This window comes from Phyllopteryx taeniolatus, chromosome 3 (assembly GCF_024500385.1).
Source record: "Phyllopteryx taeniolatus isolate TA_2022b chromosome 3, UOR_Ptae_1.2, whole genome shotgun sequence".
Classification (NCBI taxonomy): Eukaryota; Metazoa; Chordata; class Actinopteri; order Syngnathiformes; family Syngnathidae; genus Phyllopteryx; species Phyllopteryx taeniolatus.
Genome location: NC_084504.1, coordinates 6427528 through 6445348, shown reverse-complemented (window position 1 = coordinate 6445348; position 17821 = coordinate 6427528). Strand labels below are relative to the sequence as shown.

General features: G+C 41.9%; 2 protein-coding genes across 3 annotated transcripts in view; one reads left to right on the top strand and one right to left on the bottom strand.

The window, feature by feature from the left end:
- The first annotated feature begins 415 nt into the window (after positions 1-415).
- On the top strand, positions 416-15570 carry anapc7 (anaphase promoting complex subunit 7). Its single transcript, XM_061766679.1, has 11 exons — positions 416-715; positions 2191-2377; positions 2746-2865; positions 3090-3201; positions 3325-3478; positions 4599-4741; positions 9876-9993; positions 10270-10466; positions 10530-10754; positions 10822-10972; positions 14800-15570. Exons 1-11 carry the CDS (start codon positions 615-617, stop codon positions 14987-14989), a joined length of 1698 nt encoding a protein of 565 aa, XP_061622663.1. The 5' UTR covers positions 416-614; the 3' UTR covers positions 14990-15570.
- Positions 15571-16019: 449 nt separating this feature from the next.
- Positions 16020-17821, bottom strand: part of atp2a2a (ATPase sarcoplasmic/endoplasmic reticulum Ca2+ transporting 2a) — a 32618-nt gene continuing 30816 nt past the window's right edge. The window contains exons 20-21 of one of the 2 annotated variants that reach the window (XM_061766676.1): positions 17511-17631; positions 16020-16166 (exon numbers count right to left, since the gene is read on the bottom strand). In XM_061766676.1, the coding sequence (XP_061622660.1) occupies positions 16153-16166; positions 17511-17631 (135 nt within the window). In that variant the 3' untranslated portion in view covers positions 16020-16152. Of the gene's footprint in view, positions 16167-16239; positions 17632-17821 lie in introns of those variants that run through there. The other variant, XM_061766675.1, reaches the window with a different exon arrangement.

The following is a 17821-nucleotide window of genomic DNA, read 5'->3' as shown; positions in this document are numbered from 1 at the left end:
AATCTTACTTATAGATATGTTTTTCCTTGGGGAAAATTATAAATTGAGAATCTCATAATGTTTACATGGAGTAAAATAGCAATAAAATCAACCGATCGAACGCGTGAACGTCAATACAACAGTAAAAGGCATAATTTAAATGTACATTATATATGTAACTGTACTATATCATTTTGTCGACAAAGTATAAGCGTATTACATTGTTTTATGTTGACCGAAACCTCCATAGCACACCTTTCTTTCAATTATGCAACATTACAGACTGCCTCATGTTGGCTCAAATGATTAAATGTGTTATTCTTTATTGTATCACCTATAGTGCATATGAATACAAAAATAGACAAAAGAAAATGATGCTTAGTTCGTTCTTCTGGCTGCCAAAACAAACGAAGGTTATGCCAGTGTAGGTTTGAGTTTCACTGAGCGGAAAGAAAGTCGGATATTTCTGAGTGTACCTAAATCCATCATGCCCATTATGCGGAAGAGGGGTCATCGGGCGCCATTTTTGATACATCAAAAACCGAGCTAGCTAGCAACATAGCATTAGCTGTTTAGAAGCTGAAACTTTTAAATACAAACCGTAACTGAAAATTAAGCCTTCATCTTAATTTAAAATGAATGTAGTGGATCATGTACGAGATATGGCTGCCGCTGGTCTCCACTCCAACGTCCGGATATTGAGCAGCTTGTTGTTGACGATGAGTAATAACAACCCGTAAGTATGGAAAATCGGGACCAGTCTAGTTTCCCGATATCCTTCTCCTGCGTCCTCAATTTCAGTCTCGACAATTCTAGCACACTGCTCTGTGGTTAGCGTCAGACCACATAAACGGTATTCATCTGAAATCGCCAAGGCTTTTGGTTACAGCCACCATTAACAAGTATCACGAGTATGTTTGAAATGTAAATATACATGAGCATAACAAACACTCGCTGTTTGCTTTCGTTATAAAGCGATGTAGTAAATGTGACGTGTGACTCGCATGCGTTTGAATGTATACGTAACGTACGTTTTTTTAACTACGGTACATAGCTTAGCGTCTGCCTTGACCTTAATTTTAATTTACTTAATTATGTTTTTGATAGGCTATTACCAGTAAAGAACACGTGCAGAATAGTAATAATTCATCATTTATGTTACATTTTTGGACATACTTGGCAAATAAAGATGATTCTGATTTGATTCAAGTTTTTTTCAACCTGTAGTCTGATGTCTCATAGAACAATACTATGACTTATTTCTGATTAGTGTAGTTCGTACAAGGAGACATTCTGACTCGAAAATGTAATTCATATCTAATTGACTTAATAGTTTTTTTGCCCTCGAGTTATGCTTCTCAGCAAAACACTCAACTTGAACTAATCAATTTGTAGGTGTCCTGTATTTTTTCTGCTGTTTATTCCACACTAACCTGTGAGAAATCGAGTTATGCCTGTGAATATTCTCATTCATCCAGGTCATTACTTTCTAAGGGCAACTGGACTGTTCCTGTTGTCTCAGAAGTTGTTTCGCCTCTCATCTGAGCAGGTGTCATCAGTTCATGCAACAAGGCTTATTTAGGACAGACTAGCTTATGTTAGCACGGAGAAACTCATCTATATATGCTTCAAGTTCGAGGCACTCCCCAAAATCACAGAGGGTTATCATTCTTTTGGAAAGCAAAAGGGACAGTCGATAGGTAGGAGGCCTGGCAGAGAAGCCACTGTCCGTACACGAGTCGTTAGGTGGAACCTCCCTTGTTAATATTCCATTCAGTTGTAAAGTGGTAGTGGAGTTGCCTAATGTCCAAGGAGGCTATGTTTTGTGTTATTTGTTGGAGGCAGAATTATTGAGTTTCTGCAAGTGAGAGATAGGTGGCGTCAAAAGCCACCTAAATTAAGGGTTGGTCTTTCCACCTTCTGCCATCTGTCTTCTCTGTCCAGATTATGCAAATTTTTGTCCTCAAAAGATTGCTGCTTCTCTTGGAGGTGAAGACAGCTGAGTCTTGACCTGAGGAGTTTGCCCGTCTGTGTTGTGACAAGCTTGCATGAACTGATGAAGCCTGCTCGGATGAGAGGCAAAACGTCTTAAGACAACCAGAACAGTCCAGTTGCGATCGATTCAATGCCCTGAGAAAGAGAAAAATGTGACAGGTAGCGATATTACAGTCTCAGGCCGTTGACCTTAATTTGTATCTGTTTGACTCCAAGAGAGCTTTTCTCACCTGCCCAAAAGTACCAGCTGTTGGTTTACCATGCTGATGCCATCTTCCATGATAAAGAGTATCGTAATGCTGCCTGTAAATACAGTATGGCACTGCAACAGAAGAAGGTGCTCAGCAAAACATCCAAAGTTCGCACCTCTGCTGGTGGAGCTGCTGCAAATCTCCAAGCACAGGTATGGACATTAAGCAACATTATTTGTAGACAGCAGTAAATGTGTATAATAGTGATTAGCTGGATTTGCACTGCAGTTTTAGTGCCTAATTCACTTGTAATGCTTCTTTCCAATTTCTTTGAGTACTGTACTATTAACAGGTATATTTTAAGGGTTAGATTAGGGGATGTCGTCAATCTTTGCCCAATGTGGGCCTGTGAAGCCCTTTGACACGCTTTTGTGATTAAGGGCTATACAAAATAAACTTGACTTGACTCATTCCATTGCTTGTGAAAAATAGTTTTTTCTTTATAGTACTACGTCAATCTTTCCCTGTGGTAACCACATTCTCCTAAGCCGGTCCATTCATATTGACTTTGTTTTTCCAGAGTCTACCTTCAGAGATTGAAGTAAAGTACAAGATAGCTGAATGTTATACTATTTTGAAACTGGATAAAGATGCTATTGCAGTGCTTGATGGTATTCCCTCTCGACAGAGGACTCCAAAGGTAGGCTTCTGATGTTATGATTGAAATAAGCACTTTATTATGTTATGTAGAGCATGTGAGAATTTAAAGAGAGACACATGACAGTAAACAAAGCTCAGCATTCCATACTACATCAGTAGTAAGGGTGCCAAAAAAGTGTTGTGGTACAGATTAGGTTTTTTTGCTTGCAAATATTAGTTCTCTGCTGGACTTTGAAAGTGTTGTTTGTTTCCGTTTAACCCTAGATCAACATGATGCTTGCCAACCTGTACAGGAAAGCAGGCCAAGAACGCTCTGCAGTGACGAGCTACAAAGAAGTCCTCCGACAGTGCCCTCTCGCCTTAGATGCAATCATTGGTATGCATGACCACAACACATTCCCTGACGCTTTCACCTGCCGTCTGTTCCTGTGCCATCTTGTGTGTGCTCACCCAATCACAAAAGTTCGATGTGTGAAACTCTATATACTTGTGTCCATAGGCCTTCTGTCTTTATCAGTCAAAGGAGCTGAAGTAGCGTCCATGACCATGGATGTTATCCAGAGTGTCCCCAACCTGGACTGGCTCTCTGTTTGGATAAAGGCGTATGCTTTTATACATGCAGGTGACAATCAGAGAGCCATCAACACAATTTGGTAAGCAAAGCTTGTTTAATCACAGACATGTCATGTCCATATAATTCGTATTCATCGTCTTGAAGCCTGGATCGTACTTTGAGAACTTCATATGATTGAAAATGTTTACAGTAAGAATAATTTCTCTTTGAACAAAATGCAAACACAACATCTTGACTTTGTCCTAAAGGAGACATGCATTTTTTTTTTTTAGTTTTCATTAGTAGCCTTCCAAATGCAACTAGTTTGGTTGTGATTCCCAATGTCGTATCACAAATGAATGCCGTCACAACAGCACAGATGTTTATGGCCAATTAAAATGACAGGTTATATTACATTGCTGTACTGTGTCTGTAAGATCGTACTTAACTATCGTCATAATGTGCTAAAAACCAAAGCGTTATGGAATTGATGCATGACAGTTCTCATGCGGTCAATGAATGGGGTTATTATTGTCAGGAACCTCTCAAATATATTGGATACATCTTGGAGAAAATTGCAAAGGATGTGTGAGCGCTGTCTTGACCTGAACCTGGTGACAAGATTGAAAAATGCCCCTTTATCGTCATGGAAACACATGTGGTTTTATCAACAGTTTCTGATTTCTTCTAGCCTGTTTCGTCTCTTTATATTTGCCACTAACACAGAAATAGATAGAGCAGCCAAGGTCAAGGAAAAGTATTGTTTGTGGTTCAATAAAATAATATACAGGTAGGTGTCACTTCAAAACGTTGTTTCCTGATAAGTACTCCAAGGGTCACATTTTTGTGTTGCAGTGAGTTCATAAGTGAGAGTCAGTGAGCCACTGTACTTTTTTCGCAATTGTCCAGTTCCATCTACTGTAGTTTAGTCGCACCGCTACTAATATGTAATTTAGCTCACAGGCATGTTTTCAAAAATAGGCGGATGACAAAAAAATACTTTGGTTGTTTTAATTTAACGTTTTATGTGTGGCCAAGCCCTCCAGACACACAACTCTTTGCTTGCCATCAACTGAAAAGTCATTTTTCTATATGGCTCCTTTAATAAAAACCAAGTTGACGATAAGCTTGTATTGAGACGCCGTTTTGCATGTGAAGCTATTTCGATTTTGTCCTCATTTTATTTCCTGTATTTTCTCCTCTCCCATACCTTGGCTCAGTTCTCTGGAGAAGAAATCTCTGTTGCGGGACAACGTGGACCTCCTGGTGAGCCTGGCAGATGTCTACTTCAGGGCAGGTGACACCAAGAACGCCATCCTCAAATTTGAACAAGCCCAGATGCTGGACCCTTATCTCATCAAAGGTACTGCTAGACAGCATCTATTTAACTCGCTAATAGACACCAATTATCCCGGAAGTCCTCCTGTTTTCCTTTGAGGGGAAAAAAAGAATACGTTGTCATTGTAATTACCTTTATTTTAACAACATGATAGCAACGTATCGCGGTAGACCACAACACTCACCACATGTAGAGCGAACATGATGTCTGTAGAGCTATAGGTTCATCTTCGATGTCATAATTCGCCGATCAGCTCCGCAAAAGACATTTACTCCGCGTCGCCATCGTGCACAGTATATTTGAATCTAAAAGCTAGTTTATTTTTAGCCTTGTCGCGCGTCTTTTTATGTAGTATTGGAAATATCTGACGGCCAATAAAGTTATAAAAAAAAAAAAACAGCGGCGGTGTGGAACAGACATGTCTGACAGACAACACGTAATGCCTGGATCAGACTACAAGACAAATTTGCTCTTTCACGATTGCACTATGTCAGACTACTGCAATAAAATCTTGTATTCCGATACCACTGCATCCCGTTTTTTTCGTTCATTGGGCTTAATCTTGTCAACTCAAATGCGATCGGATACACTCGTTACCGTGGCGACGACAACAAGAGTGGAGCACGCCGACTTTGTATTATAAGGACAAAATGGGGAAAAACGTGTGTTGGTGGTCACCGGTGCTCAGGACAGGAGAGGACGTTCGTTTAAGGTTTGCTTGAGGTATGTTCATGTACTTTTAATACGATACGGCTCGCAAGCAGGCAACAAAAATGTTATGTAGCCTAGCATGTGAGTGGTAGCACGGTTGGACGTAAACATGCCGCCGTTCTGTCGAATCATGCTCTAAAGTTTCGGTGTGGGTGAAGTAATTTAATTACAGTAAGTTAGCACCCATTATTTCTGTCATGTAATGTTGGTTTGACCTGACTGATTAGAATACATGACCTGACTAGAGCAGTGATTTCCAACCTTTATGGAGCCAAGGAACATCCATCCATCCATCCATTTTCTGAGCCGCTTCTCCTCACTAGGGTCGCGGGCGTGCTGGAGCCTATCCCAGCTATCATCTGGCAGGAGGCGACCCTGAACTGGTTGCCAGTCAATTGCAGGGTACATATAAACAAACAATCATTCGCACTCACATTCACACCTACGGGCAATTTAGAGTCTTCAATTAACCTACCACGCATGTCTTTGGGATGTGCGAGGAAACCGCAGTGCCCGGAGAAAACCCACGCAGGCACGGGGCGAACATGCAAACTCCACACAGGCGGGGCCGGAGATTGAACCCCGGACCTCAGAACTGTGAGGCAGACGCGCCAAGGAACATATTTTACAATTGAAAAATCTCACGGACACGAACAAACAAAAATGTCACAAAAAGTGGATACATTCATTACTTTATGTACTTCCTGCCATCTAACAGAAGACCATTTATCATTAGTTCTGTCTGTCAATATGCCTCATTGGGATAAATAAATGAACAAAGATACATTATTTATTTTTTGAGAAATTGAGTACACAAGTATATACAGTAAATGAACATGCCATTTAAATAGACACATTCCTCTATCTTGTGATCTGATCGGTTAAGGTTTTTTTCAACTCGCTGATCGGCCCCAAAAATCCTGATCGTGTAAAGCCTACTGTACACATTACGGGAGCAAAAGCTTCTAAAAATTTTATCACTGACATGAAAAGCTGCGTGTGAGTGTGAAGCGGCTGGGATGAGAATCAGCACCTCCAAATCTGAGACCATGGTCCTCAGTCGGAAAAGGGTGGCGTGCACTCTCCGGGTCGGGGATGAGATCCTGCCCCAAGTGGAGGAATTCAAGTATCTTGGGGTCTTGTTCACGAGTGAGGGAAGAATGGAACGGGAGATCGACAGGCGGATCGGTCTGTTGTGGTGAAGAAGGAGCTAAGCCGAAAAGCGAAGCTCTCGATTTACCGGTCGATCTACGTTCCTACCCTCACCTATGTGAGCTGTGGGTAGTGACCGAAAGAACAAGAACCCGGATACAAGCGGCCGAAATGAGTTTCCTCCGCAGGGTGTCCGGGCTCTCCCTTAGAGATAGGGTGAGAAGCTCGGTCATCCGGGAGGGGCTCGGAGTAGAGCCGCTGCTCCTCCGCATTGAGAGGAGCCAGATGAGGTGGCTCGGGCATCTGATTAGGAGGCCTCCCGGACGCCTCCCCCGGTGAGGTGTTCTGTGCACGTCCCACCGGGAGGAGACCCCGGGGACGACATGCTGGAGAAACTACGTCTTTCTGCTGGCCTGGGAACGCCTCGGGATCCCCTCAGAAGAGCTGGATGAAGTGGCTAGGGAGAGGGAAGTCTGGGCGTCCCTGCTAAAGCTACTGCCCCGCGACCCTACCTCGGATAAGCGGTAGAAAATGGATGGATGGATGAGAAGCTGTTGGGGGGAAAAAAACTAAAAAAAAAAAAAAAAAAAAAGGCTCTTTCAGCTGACAATAGGCTTTTAATTGCCCTACACCTGGGGCCTCATGTACAAAAGGTGTATACGCACAAAAATGTGGTGTCCGTTCTTTTTCACGGCAAAGGTCAGATGTATCAAAAGAGAAATGACCGTGAAAATGTGCAGTGCCTCACGCCAACTGCATGGCTGGCGTACGCACGTTTCTGCAGCTTTTGGCGACACTTAGAGGTGATCTGCACAATAGAGACACATGAACAATTAGCACTGATGAACAATTAATGCCCGGCAACATTTGATTAATTAATTTGATGTAATTGAGGCGGCACGGTGGACGACTGGTTAGAGCGTCAGCCTCACAGTTCTGAGCACCGGGGTTCAATCCCTGGCCCCGCCTGTGTTGAGTTTGCATGTTCTCCCCGTGCCTGCGTGGGTTTTCTCCGGGCACTCCGGTTTCCTCCCACATCCCAAAAACATGCATGAATTGGGGACTCTAAATTGCCCGTAGGTGTGACTGTGAGTGCGAATGCTTGTTTGTTTGTATGTGCCCTGCGATAGGCTGGCAACCAGTTCAGGGTGTACCCCGCCTCCTGCCCGATGATAGCTGGGATAGGCTCCAGCAGGCCCGCGACCCTAGTGAGGAGAAGCGGCTCAGAAAATGGATGGATGGATGTAATTGAGGCAAGGACTCAGAATTCATTTGTTAACCAGTGTATTTAATGAACCACTGATATTTGTGAGGACACCAATTGATCAAGGGAATCATTTCTGCCGCCTATTGCCCTCACAATCTCTTCGTGACTCCAGCACATGCACTGAAAAAAAAGAGTCCTTTGAATTTACTTAATTTGAACATGTACATTGGTTGCACATGATTAAAATTTGTTAAAATGACTTTTTTGTTTTTAAAATTACATGAGTTACCCCTCACTTATGTAATTTTAACACATTTTAATCACGTGCAACCAATGTACATGTTCAAATTAAGTAAATTCAAAAGTCTCTTTTTATCAGTCTGCACGGGTGCAGCAGTAGCCGGTTGTTGGAGCGTAATTGCGTCGGAGGAGATGCCAGGGACGGTGGACGAATCCCCCGAACATGTAGCGTGTGCCTGCGACTGCACATAATAAGAGTCCTTTGAATTTCCTTAATTTGAACATGTACATCGGTTGCACATGATTAAAATGTGTTGAAATGACATAATTTACCCCTCTTCTCCTAAAAAAAACCAAAACGATTTTGTTTCAGTGTTCGTGTCCTCTCCTGTGTATGAAAATAATAAATTGAGTATTTGATATCCTCTTTGATATGCTGATGTGCTTCTATTTGAATTCAAATTTTTTTTTACAAATACCATACATACAACATTTACGCATGAACCTTTATCTCACAGGGCTGAGTGTAGGTTACTGTATGAACACATTTGTTATGAGTTATAAAAATACATGGTATTAACCTTGTGGGGTGATCAGAGTCAGCCGGATGTGCTCCCAGCACCCGAAAGAGTAGTGTCACCCATGATCGCAGCGATTCTCTCCTTGAAGGGGGTGAGGCCCTCCGCGCTGGTTCTTCCACCTCAGGATCCCAGGTGCAGGGTTAATTTAAATATTATTGGCATATTTAAATGTGGGCGTGGACAGGGAGGAGTCGGCTACTCCAGCATGTGCGCTCATTTCCACGTTGATTGGAATGTACAATGAAATGTTCTTGGATTCCTGCGTACGCACGGATTCACACATCTGGATATTTTTGTGCATACGACGTTTTCGAGCGTACGGCATGTTTTAGTATTTGTACATGAGGCCCCTGGTCCTCTGCAATTTCGACTAAATAGATGCTCCTGGCCACAATGTGACAACCTTTTTATTTTTAATTCATGAAGTTGTGAGCTATCTATTGATGACTTTTGCCTTATCTGTGTGCATCTATTGTTTTGCTAATGAGTATGTATTTATGCCTCTCAGTCAGACATGTTACCACTACCACTTTATACTGGGTTCCAAATTGTTATGCATATAGGATATGGTGAAACAATTAATTGAGAACTAATTGGTTATCAAATTAATCAATAGCTATTTTGATAATCAGTTAATTATTTAGTCATTTAACTTAAAATTGTCCAAATCCTCAGAATTTTCCCTTTAACAGTTAGCTAATGTTAATTTGTGCTAGTGCTTACCTTTTGGCTTTATTTGCCAAGTATGTCCAAAAAACACACAAGGAATTTGTCTCCGGTAATTGGAGCCGCTCTAGTACGACAACAGACACGGAGAACACTTTTGAGACATAAAGACATTGACAAAAAAACTGAGCAATAAAGGGTTGCTAGTTATCTGGTAATGCCGGTACATTTTTTATTATTTTTTTGACAATTGTGCAAAAACATGCAGAGTCCTCTAGCACTTAGAGCAGTTCGAATGACTAATATTGCAATAGTCCGGTGCAATGACCATTGTGCAAAGGGGCACAGAGACTTCAGGCAAGTAGTGCGATAATCTGGGACAATGTTGATTGTGCAAATGTTGCAGATACTCCTCAGTCAGTGTGCAAATGGAGCAGAAGTCACAATTTTAGGAACCTAAAAAAAGATTTACTCTTTTAAACCAAAACAGCATATGCTTAATAATTTGGATCACAGTGTCTTCAAACTAGGCAGCTCCTGGAATAAGTGGTGAACTCTCTTCTTCGTGCTAATATGTCAGTGCTGTTGTGTCTACCAACAGGAATGGATGTGTACGGCTACCTGTGGGCCCGAGAAGGACACCTGGAGGATGTGGAGGTCCTGGGCGGGCGACTCTTCAATATCTCAGACCAGCATGCAGAACCTTGGGTGATTTCTGGGTGAGTATGTGAGTGGACAGACTGGCACTTGTCTGTGTGTGGTCTGGCTAGGTGGATGTTGCATATTATAGAGCAGGAGCACCAATAAAAAAAAATACGTAGACCTTCAAGTACCACCATAATGACCATCATTAAGTTACAGTCGCACCGTTGGCAAATTAAGTAAAAATTATACCTAAATAAATGGTTAAAAGAGACAAAACTAGTCTACATTAGACTATCTGCAGTGGAGGAACCATACAGCATTTCTTTTCTAACCAACGTTTGTGTTGTTAGTTGTCACAGCTTCTACAGTAAACGTTACTCCAGAGCCCTGTACCTGGGAGCCAAGGCCATTCAGTTGAACAGCAACAGTGTTCAGGCTCTCCTCCTGAAGGGGGCAGCATTGAGAAACATGGGCCGAGTCCAGGAAGCCATCATCCATTTTAGAGAGGCCATGCGCTTGGCTCCTTGTCGGCTTGACTGCTACGAAGGTACGTTCGCTTGCCACGCTCGCACACCTCCTCAATCAGGTGTTAATAACTATTTCATCACAGGTCTGATTGACTGTTACCTGGCATCCAATGGGATCAGAGAGGCTATGGGGATGGCCAATAACATCTACAAGACCCTGGGGGCCAACGCTCAAACTCTCACCATTCTTGCTACTGTGTGCCTGGAGGACCCACTGACGCAGGAGAAAGCCAAAACCTTACTGGACAAAGCACTGGCTCAGAGGCCCGACTACACGAAGGCTGTGGTCAAAAAGGCGGAACTACTGAGTATGTGCAGCTTTCAACATATATTATCAACGTTGTAGTAGTGACAAGTGTCCTCCTTTTTGTGCAGGTCGTGAACAGAAACATGAAGAAGGGATCGCCCTGCTTCGAAACGCGCTGGCCAATCAGAGCGACTGTGTGCTGCACAGGATGCTTGGAGATTTCCTGGTGGCTGTCAACGACTACCAGGAGGCTATGGATCAGTACAGCATTGCGCTCAGGTAACCAATGAGGACCTTTGAACTATGAACTACAGTAGTTTGTGCAGCGGCGTAAGAATACGACGTTCATGTGGCACCGGAAGTCACACTGGTTTTCAGCTGTACCGTAAGTTTATAATGCAAATTTTTTTTCCCCCCAAAAATTGTCAAAAGTCAATAGTGTGCATTATTCATCGGTATAGGGGCAAATGGAAAAAAACTTTCACATTTTATAAATGTATGTCGCCATCTAGTGTTTATGAAAAAGCTGTACACTTTCATTCCAAAATGCCACCACCACCTCGTGGTAATAAAAAAAGTATAACATACACTTTCATTCCAATATGACAGGGGAATGTATGACTGAATATATGTACAGTTGTGCTCATAAGTTTACATAGCCTGGCAAAATTTGTAAAATATTGTTTACTTTCCGTACCCACTTTTCATATATATACATATACATACAGTGGGTACGGAAAGTTTTTAGACCCCCTAAAATTTTTCACTCTTTGTTATCTTGCAGCCATTTGTTAAAATCGTTTAAGTTCATTTTTCCTCATCAATGTACACACAGCACCCCATATTGACAGAAAAAAAATTTTAATTGTTGAAATCTTTGCTGATTTATTAAAAATGAAAAAGTGAAATATCACACAGCCATAAGTATTCAGACCCTTTGCTGTGACACTCCTATATTTAACTCGGGTGCTGTCCATTTCTTTTGATCATCCTAAAAAATGGTTCTACATCTTCATTGGAGTCCAGCTGTGTTTTATTATACTGATTGGACTTGATTAGGAAAGCCACACCCCAGTCTACAACCCCAGTTCCAATGAAGTTGGGACGTTGTCCATCCATCCATCCATTTTCTGAGCCGCTTCTCCTCACTAGGGTCGCAGGCGTGCTGGAGCCTATCCCAGCTATCATCGGGCAGGAGGCGGGGTACACCCTGAACTGGTTGCCAGCCAATCACAGGGCACATAGAAACAAACAACATTCGCACTCACATTCACACCTACGGGCAATTTAGAGTCCCCAATTAATGCATGTTTTTGGGATGTGGGAGGAAACCGGAGTGCCTGGAGAAAACCCACGCAGGCACGGGGAGAACATGCAAACTCCACACAGGCGGGACCAGGGATTGAACCCCGCTCCTCAGAATTGTGAGGCTGACGCTCTAACCAGTCATCCACCGTGCCGCCGTTGGGACGTTGTGTTAAACATAAATAAAAACAGAATGCAATGATTTGCAAATCATGTTCAACCTATATTTAATTGTATACACTACAATGACAAGATATTTAATGTTCAAACTGATCAACTTTATTGTTTTTAGCAAATAATCATTAACTTAGAATTTTATGGCTGCAACACGTTCCAAAAAAGCTGGGACAGGGTCATGTTTACCATGGTGTTACATCACCTTTTCTTTTAACAACATTCAATAAACATTTGGGAACTGAGGACACTAATTGTTGAAGCGTTGTAGGTGGAATTATTTCCCATTCTTGCTTGATGTATAGCTTCAGCTGTTCAACAGTCCGGGGTCTCGTATTTTACGCTTCATAATGTGCCACACATTTTCAATGGGAGACAGGTCTGGACTGCAGGCAGGCCAGTCTAGTACCTGCACTCTTTTACTACAAAGCCACGCTGTTGTAACACGTGCAGAATGTGGTTTGGCATTGTCTTGCTGAAATAAGCAGGGGCGTCCATGAAAAAGATGTTGCTTGGATGGCAGCATATGTTTCTCCAAAACCTGTATGTACCTTTCAGCATTAATGGTGCCTTCACAGATGTGTAAGTTACCCATGCAATCTGTACTAACACAGCCCCATACCATCACGGATGCTGGCTTTTGAACTTTGCGTCCATAACAGTCCAGATGGTTCTTTTCCTCTTTGGCCCGGAGGACACGACGTCCACAATTTCCAAAAACTATTTGAAATGTGGACTCGTCGGACCACAGAACACTTTTCCACTTTGCATCAGTCCATCTTAGATGAGCTCGGGCGCAGAGAAGCCGGCGGCGTTTCTGGGTGTTGTTGATAAATGGCTTTTCCTTTGCATAGTAGAGTTTCAAGTTGCACTTACAGATGTAGCGCCGAACTGTATTTACTGACATTGGTTTACTAAAGTGTTCCTGAGCCCATGCGGTGATGTCCTTTACACATTGATGTCGGTTTTTGATGCAGTGCCGCCTGAGGGATCGAAGGTCACGGGCATTCAATGTTGGTTTTCGGCCTTGCCGCTTACATGCAGTGATTTCTCCAGATTCTCTGAACCTTTTGATGATATTATGACCGTAGATGATGAAATCCCAAGATTCCTTGCAATTGTACGTTGAGGAACATTGTCCTTCAACTGTTCGACTATTTTCTCACGCACTCGCCTCATCTTTGCTAGTGAATGATTGAGCAATTCAGGGAAGCTCCTTTTATACCCAATCATGGCACCCACCTGTTCCCAATTAGCCTGTTCACCTGCGGGATGTTCCAAACAGGTGTTTGATGAGCATTACTCAACTTTCTCACTTTTTTGCCACCAGTCCCAGCTTTTTTGGCTTTGTGATATTTCAGTTTTTCTTTTTTAATAAATCTGCAAAAATTTCAACAATTCTTTTTTTTTCTGTCAATATGGGGTGCTGTGTGTACATACATGTGGAAAAATGAGCTTAAATGATTTTAGCAAATGGCTGCAATATAAAAAAGAGTGAACATTTTAAGGGGATCTGAATACTTTCCGTACCCACTGTATAAATGATTGCTTGCTAAGAAGAATCATTGTTGACTCAATAGTACCTACCATGATTGATGTAGTAACTGTGTTGTGATTACTTTTCTGGATACAGTAATAAGTTACATTGCTCGTTACTCAAAATGGAGCCCATTTTGGATTAATGCGTTACTTTGTAAGGCGTTACCCGCATCACTGCCTATGAATGCCATCGTCAAAAACTCAATCCATCCCGCACACCCTCTCTTCCATTCGTTCCCATCGGGCAGGAGGCTACGGAGCATCTGATGCAGGACCACCAGGCTGAGGAACAGCTTCTTTCCGGAAGCTATTAAACTATTAAAATTCAGCCAGTCCTCCATGTTAACATGGGTATTTGAATTCAACAGCTGTCAGTGGCAGTGAATGAGTTAAACTTTTGCAGTGCACTGTAGCCCCGACATCAGGCCCCCTCATGCCTATTCATTCCTGAACCATAAAATCTTTATTCTCCTCAAGTACAAGGACTATGGAAATATGTAAATATTTGCTATTCAAGCCCCTGGCATTTGTATTTTTGCTGCATCCACAGCTTTGCTGCATTTGCACCTTTGCACACATTCCCAACTGCAAATAAGTATTTTTATCGTGTTTTATTGTTTGTTTGTTTACTTATTATATTTATATTTCCCAAGTCTGGAGACTTGTAGGGCTAATCTGGGACCTAAGTAATCAAATTTCATGCCATATGTGTGTTGGTATGACAATTAAAGGCCTTGAATCCTTGAAGGATATGTTTCCAAAAAATTGTGACTACGCAAGAGGACACTGTAATGCAATTCAGCTTTCCCTCAAGGTCTCAATCATTATTTTCAAGTTATGAGCATTTTTCCTAACTTGCACCAATTGAAGATGATTGTATCACCGGTAGCCAAAAACTGAAGTTTACAGTTCTTATTGAGAGAAGAATCTTTGTGTTAAATGCCATCCAGTGTTTAATGAAAGTGAACAAAAACTGCATACTGTTGTGGTATAATTGTTGTTCCAACCCATATATTTAGCGATTTTCTGTGGATACGTGACACATTGTAAAATGGTCATTTTTACTATTCCTCTTATACTTCCCCCAGTCTGGACCCCAATGATCAGAAGTCCTTAGAAGGCATGCAGAAGATGGAGAAGGAGGAGAGTCCCACAGATGCCACAGTGGAGCTGGACGGCGATGACATGGAGGGTAGCGGAGAAGACGGCGACCTAGAGGGCAGTGACAGTGAGGCCGTCCATTGGGCTGACCAGGAACAGTGGTTTGGTATGCAGTAGCCAGGATCTGTGCCACCTTCTGACCCTGTAGACTGCACGAGGCCTTCAATCACCACAGAAAAGAGCTGTGGACAAAGAACGCTCCTCCTTGTCATGCTGCTTGAGACTGATCAAATTAGGACCAGCTCACCTTCAACAGTAGACTGATCTCAGCGTTCTCTATTTTGCTCCACCAAAACTAGATGTATTAAGTTTTGTTTTGAAAAATTCACATTTATGATAATTATTCTATCATTGGTTTGCTACATTCAGTTTTTATCGTTATTTTGTTGAAACATCAGCTGAAGTTGTGGTCAGAATGGCTGGCATCTGCTTTAGAATAGGGCCAAGACTTTTAGTTTGTAACTGAATGAGAAAAGATAATGTGGAAGTATTTGAATACATAATATACAATATCAATAACATCGCAAAGTTGCCATTACACGTACAGTGGTGTCAAGCAATGTTTGATGGTCTTTGTTTTGATGTTTGTAAAGCCTGCTTATATCACAGTGTTATGTTGGAATGCATAATGTAAACATTAGAAAAATGTTTTTGTAAATATTTTCTAATCTAACTCAATAAAGTTTGTTGATGAGGAAGCAGTCCAATTGCTGTAGGTTCACTGCCAGTTCAAGTAGAAGCATTTGTTAAATTAATTTTATTTACCTGAATCCAGTTTGTGACAAATTGAACAATCTGACAAAAACAGGTACAGAAGCAAATCGACTTGCTTGCCAATGCCCCTGTTGAACATCACTTCATCCACTCCAAATTCTTATTTCAAATCATCCCATAAAAGCATTTCCTTAGGAAAAAATCAACAGTTTTTAAGCTTATCTAACACTTGTGTCAGGTGAGTAACCTTTAAGCGGTTCTTGACATTCTCTATAACACAAGTCAGCAGCTGTAGCAGACATGCACCAAGGAATATTTTGCAACTGAATGTATACAACAGTACTAAGATCTTCAGGTAAAGTATGACATGAGAGCTGTTGTCATTCTTGGCTCTGCATGCACAAGGATGGAAGGAGCGATGAGGACTTTTGATTCATGGCCATTTTGTCAAAACAAATGAATGAGCTCGTCTTCACTCAACTTTTCGGACATGCAGCTGTAAGTGTTCTGCCCAAAACACATGCAGAACACAAAACAAAGCCAAGGAATTTGAAGACCACTTGAGCCTATATGGCCTTTGCTGGGAAGAGAAAACAGAGGGAGGGAGGAGAACCATTAGATCATTGCACACCGTCAAAAGTATCAGCTTACCATTGCAAGTGTGTTAACCTATTTTAATGTACAGCAAATCGGCAATCAATCGGAAAATGATTATTTTAAGTGAAAATTAAAACACAAAATAAAGTTTGTAATGGTGTAGACTGATGTTAGTCTGTCCATCTACAAACAAAGAAATTGTGCCAGTTTGAAATGTGAATTTAACATCCACTTAGCACTTTGTGACACTGAAGGCATTTGAAACAAACCCACATTCAATTCCTCTTTCAACTCAAGTACAATCAGTACTATGTTTTTAAAAGCTTATTAAAATCTAAGGAGCTGTTGTATAAACCATTGCGCAAAAATGGGCATGCGATTGTTGACATGCAGGTCAAAGTGTACTCACGCTGCAGGCAAATGCATGGAAGGCCTTGAAGGAAAAGCTCACAGTGGCAAAAAAAAAAGCACTCTTGTCAAATATTTCAACAGCAACAATAAAATCTAGAGGTCCTACTTTGTGGGCTATGTACACATTTACACACCTCCAATGACACATGAGGCCCGCAGAGGTGAAAACCAGACTGTTCATGTGAAGTATCATATACAGTATATTCAAGTACAGTATGTGCACATTTATACATTAATAGAATTAAAATAATCAACAAATGAAACGCACAGAAAGTCTTCACTAAGATGACAAAAAAGCATGTATGAAGGCTTTGGGTGCTTAAAATGATACGCGTTGGTCATGGAGACATACAAGTAGTAATGGTTACAGAACAGCGGTGAGGTAGCTGTGCTCTGCCTAATGCAGAAACTAAGAAAAGAAGACACTTAAGTCCTTAATTAGCATTCTTCTTATCCCCAGACACCCTTCCAAAATGACAAATGATCAATTTTTTTTCTAAAAGTTGGGCAATTCTCTCTTTAGACCAAAACATGTATTATTATAATAATAATAATAATAATAATATAAAAACTTGTGTTAACAAAGTAAGAACATGAAACTCTAATCACAGCCACTCCACCCCAAAATGCATTGCTAAAAAGTCCTAACTATCAAAGATGTGTCTGTCACCACACCAGGAGCGAGTGATGACTGGAAGGTAATGTTTCTGTTAGGTATGTGTGTGTTAATGTCCACTCCACACTGGTGCCTGGGAGGTCAGTCAGGGCCACAAAACAGCAGCCATGTTAGTGTCAGTGCTGTAGATCCACAGCACCAGAGGCAGGGAGATGGCCACAAAGGGCCACGAGATGCCCTTGGCACATGCACACAGAGAGCGCCCTTTGGTGCCCGCTGCCGCCTTCTCTGGCTGTTTACCCAAGTCCAAGTGGTGCCTGGCCGCAAACTTCAGCAGCTCGTCCAGCAAGATGACGGGCATCGAGATCTTCAGCACCATCATCCACTGGGTGGCGTCCAGAGGGGTGATCTGGAAGATGACCTGAGGAGCACAGCCACGTTAACACATCAGTTTTGGAGTATGATGCAGTACAGTTCCACACCACTAAAAACTACAGGGGATCCTCGCTTTAGCGTAGCGTTCCGTTCTTATGGTGGTGACGTAACGCCAATTTGTATGCAAGTCGGAATGTGCAGTAGACTATCAATAACTTGCTAACTGATGAAAGAAC